This window comes from Emydura macquarii, unplaced genomic scaffold (genome assembly GCF_026122565.2).
Source record: "Emydura macquarii macquarii isolate MOO-44397 ecotype Brisbane River unplaced genomic scaffold, CSIRO-AGI_Emac_v2 contig_1635, whole genome shotgun sequence".
In the NCBI taxonomy this organism is placed as follows: domain Eukaryota; kingdom Metazoa; phylum Chordata; order Testudines; family Chelidae; genus Emydura; species Emydura macquarii.
Window position 1 is genome coordinate 106,937 of NW_027131772.1, and position 16,467 is coordinate 123,403.

General features: G+C 57.8%; 1 protein-coding gene across 1 annotated transcript; it reads left to right on the top strand.

Moving 5' to 3' along the window:
* Positions 1–3,862: 3,862 nt before the first annotated feature.
* On the top strand, positions 3,863–16,416 carry LOC137157942 (transmembrane protease serine 9-like). Its single transcript, XM_067555367.1, has 10 exons — positions 3,863–3,944; positions 4,782–4,935; positions 5,731–6,008; positions 7,262–7,398; positions 7,640–7,780; positions 13,546–13,666; positions 14,358–14,520; positions 14,947–15,200; positions 15,511–15,647; positions 16,201–16,416. The coding sequence occupies exons 1-10, from the start codon at positions 3,887–3,889 to the stop codon at positions 16,351–16,353; spliced, it is 1,596 nt and encodes a 531-aa protein (XP_067411468.1). The 5' UTR covers positions 3,863–3,886; the 3' UTR covers positions 16,354–16,416.
* The last annotated feature ends 51 nt before the right edge of the window (positions 16,417–16,467 follow it).

A 16,467-nucleotide genomic window follows, 5' to 3' on the forward strand; every position in this document is an offset into this window, starting at 1 on the left:
CTGGGCCCTGATCTCAGCTGGGGCAGGGGTTGTCTCTGGCCGTGTGTCTGGGCAACGCCTGGCACAACAGGGCCCAGGTCTCATTCGGCTCCTTCCGTAGTGCTAAGGACGCCGTCAGGAATCAGGCTGGCTATGAAGGCGCACGCTCAGCTTTTGTCCAAGGACTGGCCAGGTTGAAACTTTCGTGACTTTCCAGGGACCTCTCGAGGTGCCCGGCCCCAATCAGTGCATCCTATCAGTAGCTCAGGGTCAAAGGCAAGTGAATTTCAACCACCCCCCCAGTGTCTGAGCAAACAAATGCCATCTGGGCACTCCTGCCTTCCGTCTCTTCTGTTCCCCCACATCCCACCCATCAACTCCCCCCCCCCCCACACCGCAGAGCAGCCTCAGCACCTCCCCACTTTTTGAAGAAGGGGCGGATTAGCCCCCTCCCCCGCTCCCCGCTCCGTAACAGATGTGGAAACTGAGGCACCAAGGAGCCGACTCGCATCCGCGGCACGGCTGGGGATCGACCCCCGGTGTCCTGACTCCAACCCCGTCCCACTCTTTGGACGAAGGAGAGATGCGCCGCCAGGTCCGTGAACTGAAAGTTCCCAAGATGGGCCAGCAAAAATCACGCGATTGGGTCTAAGAATCATGAGATGTTATTAACAAGTCCTTCCACCCAGGTTAGGTTTATACGCCTCCTGGCTTCGGAGACTCTACGCGCCACGTTTCACTGCTTTTCCCTCACCATGACGGCCAGAAACTTCCTTTACTTTGTAGCTCCAGGAAGCTCCGCCCCCTCACAGCGACGGGCTCAGACTCTCTGCAAACTCAGGCAGCGTCGCTGAGTGGTCACCCTCAGGGCGTCTTCCCGCTCTCCCAGCAACAGGCAGATTCAGGTGGTGTCGGGCACACTCAGATGGTGCTTCTGAGCTAGTCTCCCCAGTTGCAAGAGCTAGCATCTCATTTTTTAACAAAGGAAATCTGAGATTCTCCCACAGGCCTAGCTCTCCAGGGGCTGGGGGTCCTGGACATGGGGCTACAGGGCCTGATTTTCAAAGAACTCAGTCAGTAAACTCTGGGGTGGGGGGGGCCAGGATTGTCTTTTTATACTGTGTTTGTACAGCACCTAGCGCAATGGGGTGCTGGTCCATGACTGTGGCGCCTAGGCACTACCATAATATATCTAATAAAGAGCAATGATAATGTACAGCACTGAGCACAACTGGGGGCTCAGTCCATAACTGGGGCTCCTGGGCTTCTGTAATGCACCTAATAATGTACAGCGCCTAGCAGACTGGGCGTCCCACATTCACAGGATCTGGTGTAGGCCCCGTCTCCTGGGTGCACCCCTTCAGCCTGCCAGGCCGCGCACAGCTCCACAGGGGCAGGTCCCGTGGGCCTCCACGACTCCAAAACCAGGCCTTCGGGTCCCAGCCCTACCTGCCTCGCTCCGGGGCTCCCCACAACAAGTCCAGACTCGGGCGGGCGGCTCACCCTGACTTCTCCAGGGTGCCAGGCCCTGAATCAGAATGTGCAGTGACCCGAGGCGGCCTTTTGCAAACAAGGGAAGAGGCAATTAGTCCCCTGGCCTGGAGCAGCTGCACGGCTGGGGCTTAGCACACCAAGACGACGGGGAAGGCAGAATTCAGCCAGGCGGGCCCCGAGCCATGCCCAGCTCCATGCTCTGTCCCATTAGCTCAGCCCAGGGTAGGACCCTGGGGGGGCTGAACGGCAGCTTTCGGCACCTGCCACCCATGCAATCATGGGGGGGGGGGGAGCCCTGCCACGGTGAGCGAGGGGAAATCCCCACTGCAAGACCAGCCCAGCGGCAGACTCGGGGGCCGCAGGGCACAGGCTGGGGGCGGCGGGGTTATACATCTGCAGCGTGGACGGTCAGTGTCGGGCCGGGAAGAGGTCCAGGGACCGGGTTACAGCCCAAATCCTGCACTGCAATTTCACTGCCCTGCCGGCCGAGGCCCCAGCACCCCAGCCTGCTACCCCGGGCGAGCCGCGGGGCTGTGGTCGCAGCGGAGTTGCCCCTTGATGACTAGCCCCTGGCACCGAAGGGGAAACGCCACCCGCACCTGGCGTGGCGAGCAGTCTGGTAACCCTGCTTTGCCTCCCCCCCGAATTCAGCTTTGCAGAGGGACACGAGGGGGACAATCCCCAGACCCCGCATCTCTGGGAGCCCAGCTCTTCACACGGACCCCGAGACCTCATATCGTTGTTTCCAGAGCCGGAGGGACGGGGGGGGGGGGGGTCCATCTTCGGGCTTGGGGGGGGCCGCCGTCTGCTGACACAGCGTGCGGACACTGGTTCAGACGGTGCCGTGTCCCCGATCTCAAACCCGATCGCCCATGACCTGGGGAGCCCATCAATTACCCCCCCCCCACAACACACCACGATGCCATGGGGCAGGCACAGCGTCATACGGAGAGGGCATAAAAACAGCACACAAAGTTCCCACGTTCGTCACAGCAGGACTCCTGGGTCCCATCCCCGGCTCTGGGAGGGGTGTGGGGTCTGGTGGTTAGAGCAGGGGACTGGAAGGCAGGACTTCTGGGTCCTAGCCCCAGCTCTGTGTGGTATCTAGTGGGTTAGAGCCGCGGGGTCTGGGCTGCCTGGTGGCCCTCTGTTTCCTCCTAGTGGCGGCAGAGGTAGAGGATTCGATGCAGAGGCAGTAGTTCAATTCCCCTTCCCAGTAACAGAGGGAGCCTTTCTGAGGTACTTACCAAGTCCCTTTTACAGCCGTATCCGAGGACGCTCAATCCACACCCATTTCACAGCTGGGCAACGGAGGCTCAGAGACTTACCCATGATCCCACTGTGGCAGAACTGGAAAGTGAGCGCCAGATACACGCTCTAACCACTAGACCATCCTTCCAGGAGGATAGCCTAGGTTGTGTCCCTGCCCCGGCCACCTGGCGGGTTGGGAGCATCATGTCCCCGGGTGGCATATGTCAGGATCTCGCGCACGGCTCTATCGCCAGCGCCCTAAAGTAGCATCCCAGCAATAATACTCAGGGCTTCTCTAGCGCCTTCCCTCTGCAGAGCTCAGAGCATTTTAGAAAAGAAGGGGGTGTGACCAATGGGGAAACTGAGGCAAGGGGAAATGGAAATTACTTGCCAAAGCTCATCCAGCAGGCCAGAGCCAAGGATAGAACCCAGGCGTCTTGGCTCCCTTTCCCCACTCTAACCACTAAGACCCACTCCCCTCCCAGAGCTGGGGATGGAGCCCAGGCATCCTGGCTCCCAGCCCCTGCTGCTCTAACCCAGGCCATGGCCCATGGGACAGACACAGCCTCCCCCCACCCTGTGCCATCCAGAGCTGGGGCGGAAGAAGGGACTGGGACGCCCCATGCCAAGCGGAGGAATGTGAGGGGCCTTGGCCGTGTTGCCAAAGGAGCCTGGAGCCGTGGGAGCGGCTACTCCTGAATAGTTGTGCAGTGACGGGGCTTCTGGGAGCCAGGTGCTGCTCCATAAATACACAGCGCCAGGGGGATGCCGGCTCCAATCCAGCTTCCGGGTGGGGGACGGGAATGGGACATGGGGCCTTTCCCCTCTAGGGGGTGCTAGCCCCGATCCGGCCCCAGGGTGGGGCACTAGCTGGCTTGCGAGCGGGTGGGGAGGATGGGCTGAGCGGGCGATGCCCAGGTGAGCCTCAGAGCGGTGGCTGTGCACTTCCTCCAAGGAGTGCCCGGCGGGAAGGGGACGGGGAGGTTGGTGAGAATTTGCCACCTGCCGTGTGACCTTTGCCGTGTCCAAACAAGCCGGGGCACCCTGGGGGAGCTGGGACGGGGGGGGGCTATTTCCTCATGATCCATTAATCATTGACCGCCGGGGCCCCTGCACCAGGTGTAAAGAGCATGGGAAATTCCACGCCTGGGCATCTGCTGCCATGAGCGCTATGGAGCGGGCAGGCTTCACGCTGCTGCTGCTTCTGCTGCTGCCGGCTGGTGAGGGCCTGGGTGTGCATGTGCGTGTGTGTGTGCATACGTGTGTGGCGGTGTCGTGCATTTGTGCGTGCATGCATTCGTGTGTGTGTGTGCGTGGCTGTGTGTGTACGTGTGTGTGGGGAGGTGCATTTGCGTGTGTATATACGCCTGTCTATTTGTGTCTGTGTGTTGTGGGTGTGCATTCATGTGTGAGCTGCGCAAGGTGCAGGTATCCTCTGTGTGTGTGAGTGTGTTTGCACAGCGTGTGTTGTATGAGTGTGGGTAAGGCTATGCAGATGTGGTTTCCATAAGCACGGCTAACTGTGTGTTTTCAATTCATGTGTGTAAGTGCGGCTGTGTGTTTACAGAGGAATGTGTAGCGAGGGGCAGGTATGGGGGCATGTGCCGGCTTTCTGTGTGTGTGTGTGTGTGTGCATGTGTGCGCTGCTGGAGGGATGCACCAGCTGGTCTGTATCTGCGTGTGTACTAACACTGGTGTGTTGCTGTCTGTGTGTTCATACACGCGTGTATGTGTGTTGCATCGGTCTGCATGTAGGTATGTGTCATTTCTGTAGGGGTGCTTGAGTGTGTGTGGTGCTTGGGTTTGAAAGTGTACACAAGTACCTCTTTTGTGTAAAGTGAATTGGCCGTAGCCCCACTGGGATCAATGGGGCGACCCCCAGCGGCGGGTCCCTGGGCCGTAGCCCCACTGGGATCAATGGGGCGACCCCAGCCGGGTTCCCTGGGCCATAGCCCCACTGGAGTCAATGGGGCGACCCCAGCTGGGGTCCCTGAGCTGTGGCTCCATTGCCATCCCCCCCCCCCCGGATGCTGATCTCTGCCCCTCCCACCCTGCAGCATCCCCCCGAGAAAATCGGATCATTGGGGGGACCGAATGCCCAGAGCTCAGGCACCCCTGGCTGGCTCTCCTCTACTACTTCGACCAGCACTACTGCTCCGGCATCCTGCTGAACCAGGACTGGGTCGTCACCGCCGCCCACTGTCAGATGAGGTGGGGTCGCGGGGGCAGGCGCAGCCGGGGGCACTGAGGGAGCGGGGCCGGGGGGGTGGCAGGCCTGGGGAGCTGCGCGGGGCAGAGGCTCATTTGTGGATACCGCCACGTACCCATCAATTCTCCACACGGCTCCCTGGCTGGGACTGAACCCACGCCCCAGCACAGCCGCTCTGGGGCTACAGGGGCCTGCCAACGGACACGGGAGAGACCTATCTGTCCAGCCCCATACACACCCAGCCAGCCAGCTATCTAACTATCTATCTATCCATCCAGCTATCTATCTATCTTTCTATCTATCTATCCATCTATCTATCTACCTGATCCATCGGTAGGTAGGTGGGCAAGGGGTAGGTGGGTCAGTTGGCAGGGAAGCGGGTGGGGGTAGGTGGGTCGGTCGGTGGGTGGGCGGGCGGGGGTAGGTAAGTGGGGGGTGGGCAGGTGGGTCAGTCGGCAGGGAGGCGGGTGGGGTAGGCTGGTCATGGGTAAGCGGGTACGTCCGTGGGTGGGTAGGTGCCTGATGCCCAGGTTTGCCAGCCCAGGCTGTTTGCCCAGCTCACACGGTGGGAGTTGCTGTCCCAACAGCCTGCACAGATGATCTGGGGGAAGAAGAGGGGTTCAGCAAAAGCCAAGGGGTTGTGGAGTTTTGGGGGGGTTAATGGGGACAGGGGCTGAGTCAGCACTAGAGGGGGCTGTGAGGTTTGGGGGCTGTGAGGTCTGTGAGGTTAGGGGGGCTGCGCGGTCTGGGGGCTGGGCCTGGCTGGCGGCCCGGGATTCTCTGTTCTTTGTCCTCAGTCACATTCAGGTGCGCCTGGGTGAGCACAACCGGTCCGTGAGCTCGGGGAATCAGCAGTTCACCTCTGCCCAGAAAATCATCCCCCACCCTGGCTTCCGCGGCCCCACCACCGGCAGCCGGGTCTACGACAACGACATCATGCTGCTCCGCCTGTCGCCCCCAGCCAACTACACCGACCACACCGTCTATGTGCAGCCGCTGGAACTGACCGACCTCTGCCCCCCGGAAGGGACCTGCTGCACCGTCATGGGATGGGGCACCACCATCAGCCCCGGGGGTAGCCAGACCTAGTCGCCCGCTGGGATGGCCGGGATTGACGGGCACCGGCAGAGCTCCGGGGAGGGTGGGGGGCGGGGGCAGGAGAGCCAGGGGCTGCGGGTGGTAGAATCATAGGATCATAGAAGATGATGGTCGGAAGGGACGTCAGGAGGTGTCTAGTCCGACACCGTGCTCAGAGCAGGACCAACCCCGACTAAACCATCCCAGCCAGGGCTCTGTCAAGCCGGGCCTTAAAAACCTCCAAGGATGGAGATTTCACCACCTCCCTAGGTAACCCATTCCAGTGCTTCACCACCCTCCGAGGGGAAAAGATTTTCCTAATGTCCAACCGAGACCTGCCCCACTGCACCCTGAGACCATTGCTCCTTGTTCTGCCATCTGCCACCACCAAGAACAGCCTAGCTCCATCCTCCCTGGAACCCCCTTCCAGGTAGTTAAAGGCTGCTAGCAAATCCCCCCTCATTCTTCTCTTCTGCAGACTAAACAAGCCCAGTTCCCTCAGCCTCTCCTCATAAGTCTTGTGCTCCAGCCCCCTAATCATTTTTGTTGCCCTCGGCTGGACTCTGTCCAGTTTGTCCACATCCTTCCTGCAGTGGGGGGCTCAAAACTGGACACAATACTCCAGATGTGGCCACACCAGTGCTGAATAGAGGGGAACAACCACTTCCCGCGATCTGCTGGCAATGCTCCCACTAATGCAGCCCAATATGCTATTAGCCTTCTTGGCAACCAGGGCACACTGCTGACTCACATCCAGCTTCTTATCCACTGTAACCTCCAGGTCCTTTTCTGCAGAACTGCTGCCTAGCCCGTCGGTCCCAGTCTGTAGCTGTGCCTGGGATTCTTCACTTGTCCTTATTGAACCTCATCAGGTTTCTTTTGGCTCCAATCCTCCCATTTGTCTAGGTCACTCTGTATCCTATCCCTGCCCTCCAGCGTATCTACCACTCCCCCCAGCTTAGTGTCATCCACGAACTTGCTGAGGATGCATCCACCCCATCCTCCAGATCAAAACCAGCCCCAGCACTGACCCTTGGGACACTCCGCTTGTTACCAGCAGCCAACTAGACATCAAGCCCTTGATCACTACCCGTTGAGCCCGATGATCTAGCCAGTTCTCTGTCCACCTTATCGTCCCTTCATCCAACCCATGCTTCTGTAACTGGCTGATAAGAATACTGTGGGATCAACCCTCCCTCCCCCACCCCCTTGGCCAACCCACATCTGGAACTGTAACCCCTTCCCTTCCAGAAACATACCCTGATGTTCCCCAGTGCACAGACGTCTGTATTGTCTCCCAAGCCACCTGCCAGGACGCGTACCCCGAGAAAGTGACTGAGCAGATGATCTGCGCTGGGGTGCCGGCGGGAGGCAAAGACTCCTGCCAGGTGAGGGGGCTTTTCTTGGGTACATCCTGGGGGCAGAGGCAGATGGGGAGGGAGAGTTGGGGACACTGGCATGGCTGCGTTTCCATGGCTCTGAGTGGCATAGCTGCATCTCCTGGCTCGGCGTGGCACGGCTGTCTCCCTGTAGCGCAGCTGTGTCTCCGTGGCCCCAGGTGGCGTGGCATGACTGGGTAACAGCTCTTGGTTGTGGCTGACCTAGACCTTTTCTGTGACTTCTCCGCAGGGTGACTCCGGGGGCCCCCTGGTCTGTGACGGGAAGCTGGTGGGCCTGGTTTCCTGGGGGGATTACCCCTGTGCCCAGGCCAACAAGCCTGGCGTCTACACCATCATCTGCAAATACCTCGTCTGGATCCAGGCGACCATGGCGGGGAACTGATGGCCCTGGGGCCAGGTGGGGCCAAGGGGCTAATTACTGATCCCATCACAGAGCTGGGCTAAGTAGCAACGCAGACTCAATAAATCCAAAGCACACGTGAACAGGGCAGCGTTTGTAGCCGTGGCCCCAGGGGACTGCCTGGCTCAGGGGGCGGGGAATGTGACATGGGGACTTTCCCCTCTAGGGGGCGCCGGCGCCGATCCAGCCCCGTGGGGGGAACCAGACTGGCTGGCTCGGGGGGGGCCAGAAATGGGCGACTTTCCAGCGGTGCCACATGCGAGCACCGCTGAGGCTGGTGTTCTAGCCGCGCCCAGCGACAGCCCCGCAGTCCAAGGGCTGCCTTCGAAACTTTACTTAAAACAGGGGCCCGCCCCCCCGCTTTGCCCCTCCCCAAGCAGGAGGACTTTTGGGGTGAAATGCCGCACAGGGCTGCGCTCCAGGCCCTTTCCATCACCCGTCTGTCCAGGATGGGTCTTGGCCTTTCCTTTTCCAGCAGGCCGGGCTCCCGGTTGCGCCAGGAGGGGAATGTCATGTGCCCCTCCATTGGGCTCTCCTGGTATCGTGCGTCTGCATCGAAGGGGGGGGGGGCGAATGCTGGACCCTGCCCCGGCTGGGCTGCATTTCTCGCTGGGTTCGGGGCTGCTGGGGGCTGTGATGTGCCAGAGGCTAAAACTGTGACCTGTATGTGCCACCCCCCAGAACCCTTCCCAAGAGCCTCTGCCCAGCAACTCCTGCCTCCTTGCAGCTCCTCGGATGGGCTCAGAGGATGCCCCACTCCCCCCCCCCATTATTGACCCCATATGGTACATCCCCCATTGCCCCCCTCCATTATGGACCCCACTTGGTACATGCCCCACTGCCCCATCCCACTACTGACCCACTTGGTACATACCCCCACTACCCCCTGCTAAGGACCCCATTTGGTGCATCCCTCACTGCCTCCCTCTGCCATGGATCCCACTTGGTATGTCCCCCTGCTTTCCTCCCCCTCTATGGACCCCACTTGGGAGGGCAGAGTTAAAGTTGTGTAAAGGGAAGGTTGAGGTTTAAGAGATGAAGTTAAGGTTAAGGGGGCAGTGTTAATGTTGAGGGAGTGTAGTTAAACTTGAGGAAGCAGAAAGAAGGTTGAGGGGCCAGCATTAAGGTTAAGTGGGCAGAGTTAAGGTTGAGGATGCAGAATTAAGGTTAAGGGGATGGAGTTAAGGTTAAGAGGAAGAGTTAAGGTTGTGAGGTTGTTAAAGTTGAGAGGGAAGAATTAAGGATGTTGGGGTGGAATTAAGGTTGAGGGCGGCAGAGTTAAGGTTATGGGGACAGCATTAAGGTCATTGTAGTACCCGGCCATGGGAAGGTGTGAGCTAGAGCTGTACTTTTAAGTCACTTCCCTTGCCAGGTCCTCTCTGTGTGTGGGGGGTAAGGCACATGTGCTGCGTACGTGTAGCCCAGATGGTTTCTCAACAAAACATCAGCTCTGCAGCAATTATTGCTTCTATCACAACAAAGCCCTGAGGCCCCATTGTGCTGAGCCCCGTGGGAGAGCTCCCCACCCCGTAAAGTTTACAGTGTAATTACACAGAGCAGACAAATGCTGGGAGGGTAAACAAAGGCACAGAAAGGAGACATGGCTAACTCAAGCTGACGCAGCAGGTCCATGGCAGACTGGGGGAAAGAGCCCAAGAGTCCTGAGTCCCAGCCTTCTTACCCTAACCACTGGACTGCCTTCCTCTACTCTCCCCAAGATGGGTAGGGAAGCCAAGAATCCTGACTCCCAGCCAGCACACCTCCCCCCCGTCTAACCACTAGACCCCATTCCCCTCCCAGAACCAGGCTAGAACCCAGGAGTCCTGGCTCCCAGCCCTGCCTTCCAGCCACAGTCCCCAACTCACTGGACCACACAGATCCTGGTCCTGCAGCCTCCTGGACCCTGAAAGTCCCCATCATGGAGACCTCAAGAGCTCAGGGGGACAGGAGCCAAGAACCATTCCCTCCCCACCCCAGGCACGGGGGGGGGGCCGTAAGGCGTTGAGCCTGGCGTCTGGCCGGACGGCCCAGCATGCACCCTGCTCTGATGTGGAGCGCTGGCTCCCCCTAATGGATCTGTGATAGGCTTGGTTAACCCAGAGGAAGGAGGGGGCAGCGGATCATTAGCCGAGTGACCACACTCAAGGCCCTGCTCTGCCAGCCTCCCTGTGCCACCTGGAGGAAGTCTCACTGTGCCTCAGTTTCCCCCTCTGTGACTCAGCGTCCCCCTCTGTAATAGCGGGATAAAAGCACCGCCCTGCGGGGCACAGGAGAAGGCAGGAGGGTAAACGTGAGAGAGGTGGGGATGGGATGACGGCCCAAGTCTTGTGCAGTGCAGTGAATTCGGGACCCGGGAGCAAAAATGCCACTGAGCTTCAGGACCTGCCCTAGGAGCCAGAGACGGCGCCCAGCCGAGAGATGCCAGCCTTCCCACGCATAGGCAGGATCTCTTATGTGCATTATGCTAGCCACCCCAGCTGAGATCACGGCCCCATTTTGCTGGGCACTGCCCAGACACACAGTGACAGACAGTCCCGGCCCTGCCACACACACACACACACACATGCACACGCACACACTCGCCCAGCAGCCTGTGCCCTGCCTGATTCTCTGATTCCCTGCTTCGAAGCAATTAGCCAGCCTGGCATGCAGCCTAATTTTGGTGAGACCTACACAAATTATCCCGGCTTTGCCTGGTGTAACCCCGAAAACATGACAGCGTTGGGGGTGTCACTCCCTAGCTCACACCCTCCTCCCATTTCCCCTGTAATCTCCCCCTCTGGCTTCCCTTCCCGGCATCTGGGCCATGTGAGCCACCCCTAATCCCTAATTTACATGGGCCCTGGGACCTGGCACCACCCCTTATCCCTTTTGCCGGTGACACCCAGGCATTATGTGATGCCAAGGCAGGGTGAGAGAGCCCTCGGAAGGGTAATGACAGGCTGAAAAGAGTGGGCCAGCCCTGCAAATCCCGTCACGCTTCCTCGAGGACAGCCGGTTCTGGGGCCGAAGGCAGGTTATAAACCAAGCGCACGGAGGATCCAGCAGACAGGAGTCTGCGGGTACCAGCCATCGCGTTGCTGCTTGCTGCGGAAGTTCCTCCACCCAACTCACGGATTACTCAGCTTTGGTGAGGGCAGGAGATTTCTTCTTGATCTCTGGGCTGAGCCATCTTGGGGAGCCCTCGGCGGAGAGGGAAGCCAGGACGGTTCGGTGACAGGTATAGATCGGTAAAGGGTATCATCACCTCTGCTTCGTCTTGGTTAATTCAGGAGGGGAAACCACATGATAGATGATTCCTGTGGCCTCCCTTTGATATAACTCCAGGGCCAAGCGCTCCGGGACATGTGGCCCTGCCTCGGCTAACCCAGCTCTCTTTTGGGATTCGTAGACTCCAAGGCCAGAAGGGACCTTCGTGATCATCTAGCCAGACTTCTTGTATGACACAGGCCAGAAAACTTTCCTAACTTAATGCCCAGTGGAACCAGAGCATTTGGCGAAAACATCCCATCGTGATTGCCAAATTGCCGGTGTGGAGGAGCCATCAAGGGGGTGATTGTGGATTTGTGTTTTGCATTTGGTTAAAAAGACGAAGGGTCAGATCAGATGATCACAGTGGTTCCCTTCTGGCTTTATAATCGGCAAACCTAAGAAAATCGTGAGATTGGCATGGAAAATCATGAGATTTAACACCACTAATAATCCAGGATAATTAAACCATATTGTGTAAAATGGGAGGGGGGGGGGGGAAATGGCTCTGCTTTGAAACCAAACAAATGAACTGTTTAACGAACACTAGCCTTTTGGCGTTGAAAATGGTTTGATTTAACTCTCTCTGGTTTTGAAAGTTTCTGATATTTTTTTTTTAATGATGTTTTGAAACTGCTGCCTAATTAACCAACACCAAAAAAAAATCAATTTTGAAAATTGCTTATCTTGGAAACAACTCAAGAAATATTTTAAAATGAAAAAAAAAATATGTTGGTACTAAATTTCAGTTAAAAATTGTCATGAAACATTTCAAATGAGGCAAAACTGTTTCGGTTTGAAAACCAACTACATGAAAACTCTTTACAAGTTTTCAAAACCTACCCAACATCTTGCATCTTGCATTTTTTTTAAAATGTCCCAAATATTCTTGAAAATCCCTCCAAATTTTGCAAATTTTCCCCCAATTCTTGACATTTGCTCTAAAATGTTTGAAAATTTCTCACAAATTCTTGAAATTTCCACGTTTTGCATTTTCCCCAAAGTTCCTGAATTCGTCCACATTTTAAAAAATTTTCATGTAGTTTCTTGAAATTTCCCCCAAAATATTTGAAAATTTCCCAATATTTGAACTTTTCCTACAAACTTGAAATTTTCTCTAAATTTTTTTTTTATTTTCCCCCAAATGTTTGATATGTTCTTATAAATTCTCGAAATGCTCTCCAATTCTTTTTCAAAATTTCCCACCAAAATGTTTTGTAATGTTTCCTGCACATTTCTTGATGTTTCCTCCAAAATGTTTGACTTTTCCCTGCAAACTCTTGAATATTTCCCCAAAAATTCTAGAAATTCCTCCCAACAGTTTTGAAAATTTCTCCCAGGTTCTTGAGATTTCTCCCCAAAGTTTTTGAACTTTTTGCTCCAGATTCTTGCTATTTCCCTCCAAATTCTTGAATTTTTCCCTTTGAAAATTCTTGACCTTTTCTATTTTCAAAATTCTTGACATTTCTCCCAAAATCTCTGATTTTTTTTAACCATCTCCAGTGCTCAGACTCACTCTCAGCTGCTTGTTGAACAGGGAACCCCTACTGGCTAACAGCTCCAGCCGCTTCTATGTTGTTTGCTTCAAAGCTTTTTCTACATAGCTTTTCACTTCTATTCCAGACCCAACTGATGGCAAAGGGAGGGTTTAGAAGAATTTATGCAGTGTCGCCAGCTGTTGCTCTTTTATCACAAGCCTCATGATGCTTAGAGATTTCCTAAATCTCCAGCTCCCGGAGGCATGACATGAGGGGAGAATTACTAGATTTTACTGCAAGGGCAGGGAGCCTTTGCTAGGGCTGTGTTTGTACAGAGGGAATAGAAGGGCACAGTGAGCCTCTGGCTTGGGGAAAAGGAGAAGAATGGGAGCACACAGGGCCCCTGGCATAGGGGAGGGTATGGAGAAGTTGTTGGGGTCCCTGACATAGTGGGGAATGGGAGACATTCAGAGATTCCTAGGCAGGTAGATGGGTCCATCCAGCTGGGTTATCTAACTCCCCTAGATGCATATCTAGCTCGCCTATGGCTTTGAACACAGATAGATAGATAGGTAGATAGATAGATAGATAGATGTGTACGTATGGCCATGGAGAGGGAAGGATAGAGGGATGGATGGATGTGGAAAGGGGTGGATGGATGGAGGGAAAGGTGTGTGTGGTGATGAACAGGTTTGGGGACAGAGGGAAATGGAGGGACGTGTATGGGGTTGGGTGGCTGGATTGATGGATGGGAATGGGGATGGATTGGTATGGCTGGAGGAAGGGGTGAGCGTGGTGATGGATGTGTATGGAGATAGAGGCATGTGAGGATGGGGGTGGATATGGCAGCGATGGATGGACGGGTGCACGTATGGAGATGGAGGGATGAATGGCCATGTTTGGGGCTGGAGGGTGAATGGACAGACGTGTTTGGGGATGGAGCAGCATCAAACCAGGCAAGGTGGTGGGTGTCGGTGGGCGGAGCCTGTGTGAAGGGGGCGGTCCCAGTTCTCTGTTACTGTTCCCTTTCCTTCTCCCTCCCCCCCAGCCAACAGCTTCCAGCCCCATCTGTCACCGCACCTGATCCCCATGGAGCTGACGACCATCGCGCTGCTCCTGGTGACTGCAGGTGAGGGGGGGGTAGAGATTGGGGGGGCTGCGGGAGGGAAGGGGCGTGCAGAGGGGGGGAAGGGCTTTGTCCGTGCGTGGGGGGCTCTGTGTGTGCGCAGACAGGAGGGGCCATACGGTTGGAGGGGTGTGCAGGGGACGGGCTCTGTGTGTGCAGAGAGGGCAGGGAGGGGGCAGGGAAGGGGTTGTGGGGAGAAGGGAAGGTGGGTGGCTGGGAGGGAGTTGGGTGTATAGGGGTGGGGAGCTGTGCACAGCTGCAGTTTCCATGGGGAGCTGGCCCAGCCCCTCACCCATGGGAGAATGGGGAGGGGGGGGGCGTCGGCAGTGGGGACTGAACCCGGCACCAACGCATCTGAAAAGCATGAGCCATGCGGGACTTGGCTAGAGCATGGAGAGACAGGACGTGTGTGGAGACAGACAGACGGACCTACCAGAACAGAGAGGCTAGCGACGGAGAGTGAGGTGTGGGGAGGGGAGGGGACAGATCGCTCGGTCGATGGATCCTCTCCCATGACTCCAGCCACTGGGGATTTGAGAACCAGACACACCTGGCAGCCCCTGCTCGACCATTGCTGCAACCAGCCCCACCTCCCATTGCACCAGCTCCGCCCGTGACCCCAGCGCCGTCCTGGCAGCTCTGCCCTGATCTCGCCCCCCCGGGTCCCTGGCACTGATGGGGGGTTTGCCGACAGGTGCCGCAGTGTCTGCCCAGGAGGAAGGGGGCCGGATCATCGGCGGATACACCTGCCCCCGCTACTCCCAGCCCTGGCAGGCCTACATCTACGGCCCGCTGCAGTGCGGGGGCATCCTGGTGGACCGCAGCTGGGTGCTGACTGCCGCCCACTGCTACAGACCGTAAGTGCGGGTGTGTGTGCGCGGTGCTCCCCTCTGCTGGAGGGGCTGGGCCCTGCTCTGTGTGTGTGTGTGTGTGTCTGTCCATCTGCAGGAGGGAAGGATCTTGCTTTGTGTTTGCGTGCATATATGTATGTGTGTGTGTGTGTCTCTCTCTCTCTCTCTGCTGGAGGGGTTAGGCCTTTCTGTGTGTGTGTGTCCCTGCCCTGCCCCCTGCTGGAGGGGACGGGCGCTGTGCTCTGTGTGTGTGTCTTTGCTGCCCCTGCTGGAGGGGACAGGCCCTGCGCTGTGTGTGTGTGTGGCTGTGTTGGAGGGGACGGGCTCTGTCCCAACTCTCCCCTGTTCCCAGGAGAGGGGCAGTAGCGGGGCAGGAGGGGTGGCCTGCGGGGGCCCTGACTGACGTGGCTCACTCTTGTCCCCGGTGGCTAGCGGCCTGCGGGTGCGGCTGGGGGAGCACGACCTGGCGGTGAGGGAGGGGCCGGAGCAGGACCGAGTCGTGGCCGGCGCCATCCTGCACCCCGGCTACAACCGCTTCACCTTCGACAACGACCTCGTGCTGCTCAAACTGGCGCAGCCCATCACCCTGGGCCCGACCGCCCGGCCCGTCTCGCTGCCCACGGCCTGCGCGCCCACCGGGGCCACCTGCCTCATCTCGGGCTGGGGCACCATCACCAGCCCGCAAGGTAGAGCCAGGGCCGGGGCCCTGCTGGGGAGGGACAGGAAATGTCAATCGGGAGTGACTCCCGGGGGCTGATTCAACCCAGCGTCAATCGGGAGTGACACCCTACGTGTCCCTGGGGCTGATAAAACCTTGTGACAATCAGGAGTGATTCCCTGCACGTCCCTGGGGCTGACACCAGGGTGAATCACTCAGGAATGACCCTGTGCAGGTCTGAGGCTGATTCAATCCGGTGTCAATCAGGAGTGACTCCCTTGGGCTGATTCCATCTGGTGTCAATGAGGAGTGACCCACCAGAACGGTATTTTCCCCAGTCTCTTTCCCTAGACTCCTGCAGTGTGGAGACGTCAGGATCATCTCACCCCAGAGCTGTCGGGCTTCCTATCCTGGGCGGGTCACCAACAACATGGTGTGCGCAGGCGTAACGGGCGGGGGCATCGACTCCTGCCAGGTGAGAGGGGGCAGGGCCAGGGAACCACAGGGGGTCCCTGCCCCTGTTTCTACCAAGACTCTGGAAAGGGGGATCTGGGGTGGGGGTCTGGAAGAAGTTGGAGGGAGGGGTGGGCACTGCCCCATGGGGGTGGAGGGGAATGTGGGTTCTGCCCCCCTAGGGAGGTAGAAGAGGGGAGCATGGGCAGTTCATCAGGGGAAGGTCCAGCTCTGCCCAATGGAGGAGGAAGGGACAGGGGGCACATGCTGGGAGGGAGGCAGCCTGCCAAACTGGGGAAGGGGGAAGAGAGAAGAGAGAGAGCCCAGATTCAAGGCCACGGTTGGCCCCTTGTCATGGTGGTCTGCGGCCCCACTGGGGAAGGAGAGGAACTGGGGATCTGGGTTTGCAGAGGGGGCTGGAGCCCCACAGATGACGCTAGCTCCACTCAGGGCAGGAGACCAGGGACTGGGTCTGCTGGCACCCCACCATCCCTACCCCCAGCCCTCGCTCCACCCGGGCTCCCCCGGCCCAGCAGAAGGGTGTCCTTCTGACACCAGGCGCCATCTCTCCCCAGGGTGACTCCGGGGGACCCCTGCTCTGCAAGGGGCAGCTCCAGGGCATCGTGTCCTGGGGGCTGCAGACCTGCGCCCAGCCCAACAGGCCCGGGGTCTACACCAAGGTCTGCAACTACGTGTCGTGGATCCGCAGAGCCATCCAGATGAACTGAGGACGGCGCCGGAGGTGGGGGGCAGATCCCTTAATAAAGCCTGAGCAGCAGAGTCCGTCTCCGTGTCTCCTTGGCCCTCCCCCTCCAGCCGGCACTTCAAACAGTGGCATGGCA

Excerpts from the sequence above, each read along its gene's own strand:
- LOC137157942 (XM_067555367.1), top strand. The coding sequence starts at position 3,887 with ATGAGCGCTATGGAGCGGGCAGGCTTCACGCTGCTGCTGCTTCTGCTG. Across the intron at positions 4,936-5,730 it reads GCCGCCCACTGTCAGATGAG|TCACATTCAGGTGCGCCTGG; the intron begins GTGGGGTCGCGG and ends CTTTGTCCTCAG. Across the intron at positions 15,648-16,200 it reads GGGGCATCGACTCCTGCCAG|GGTGACTCCGGGGGACCCCT; the intron begins GTGAGAGGGGGC and ends ATCTCTCCCCAG.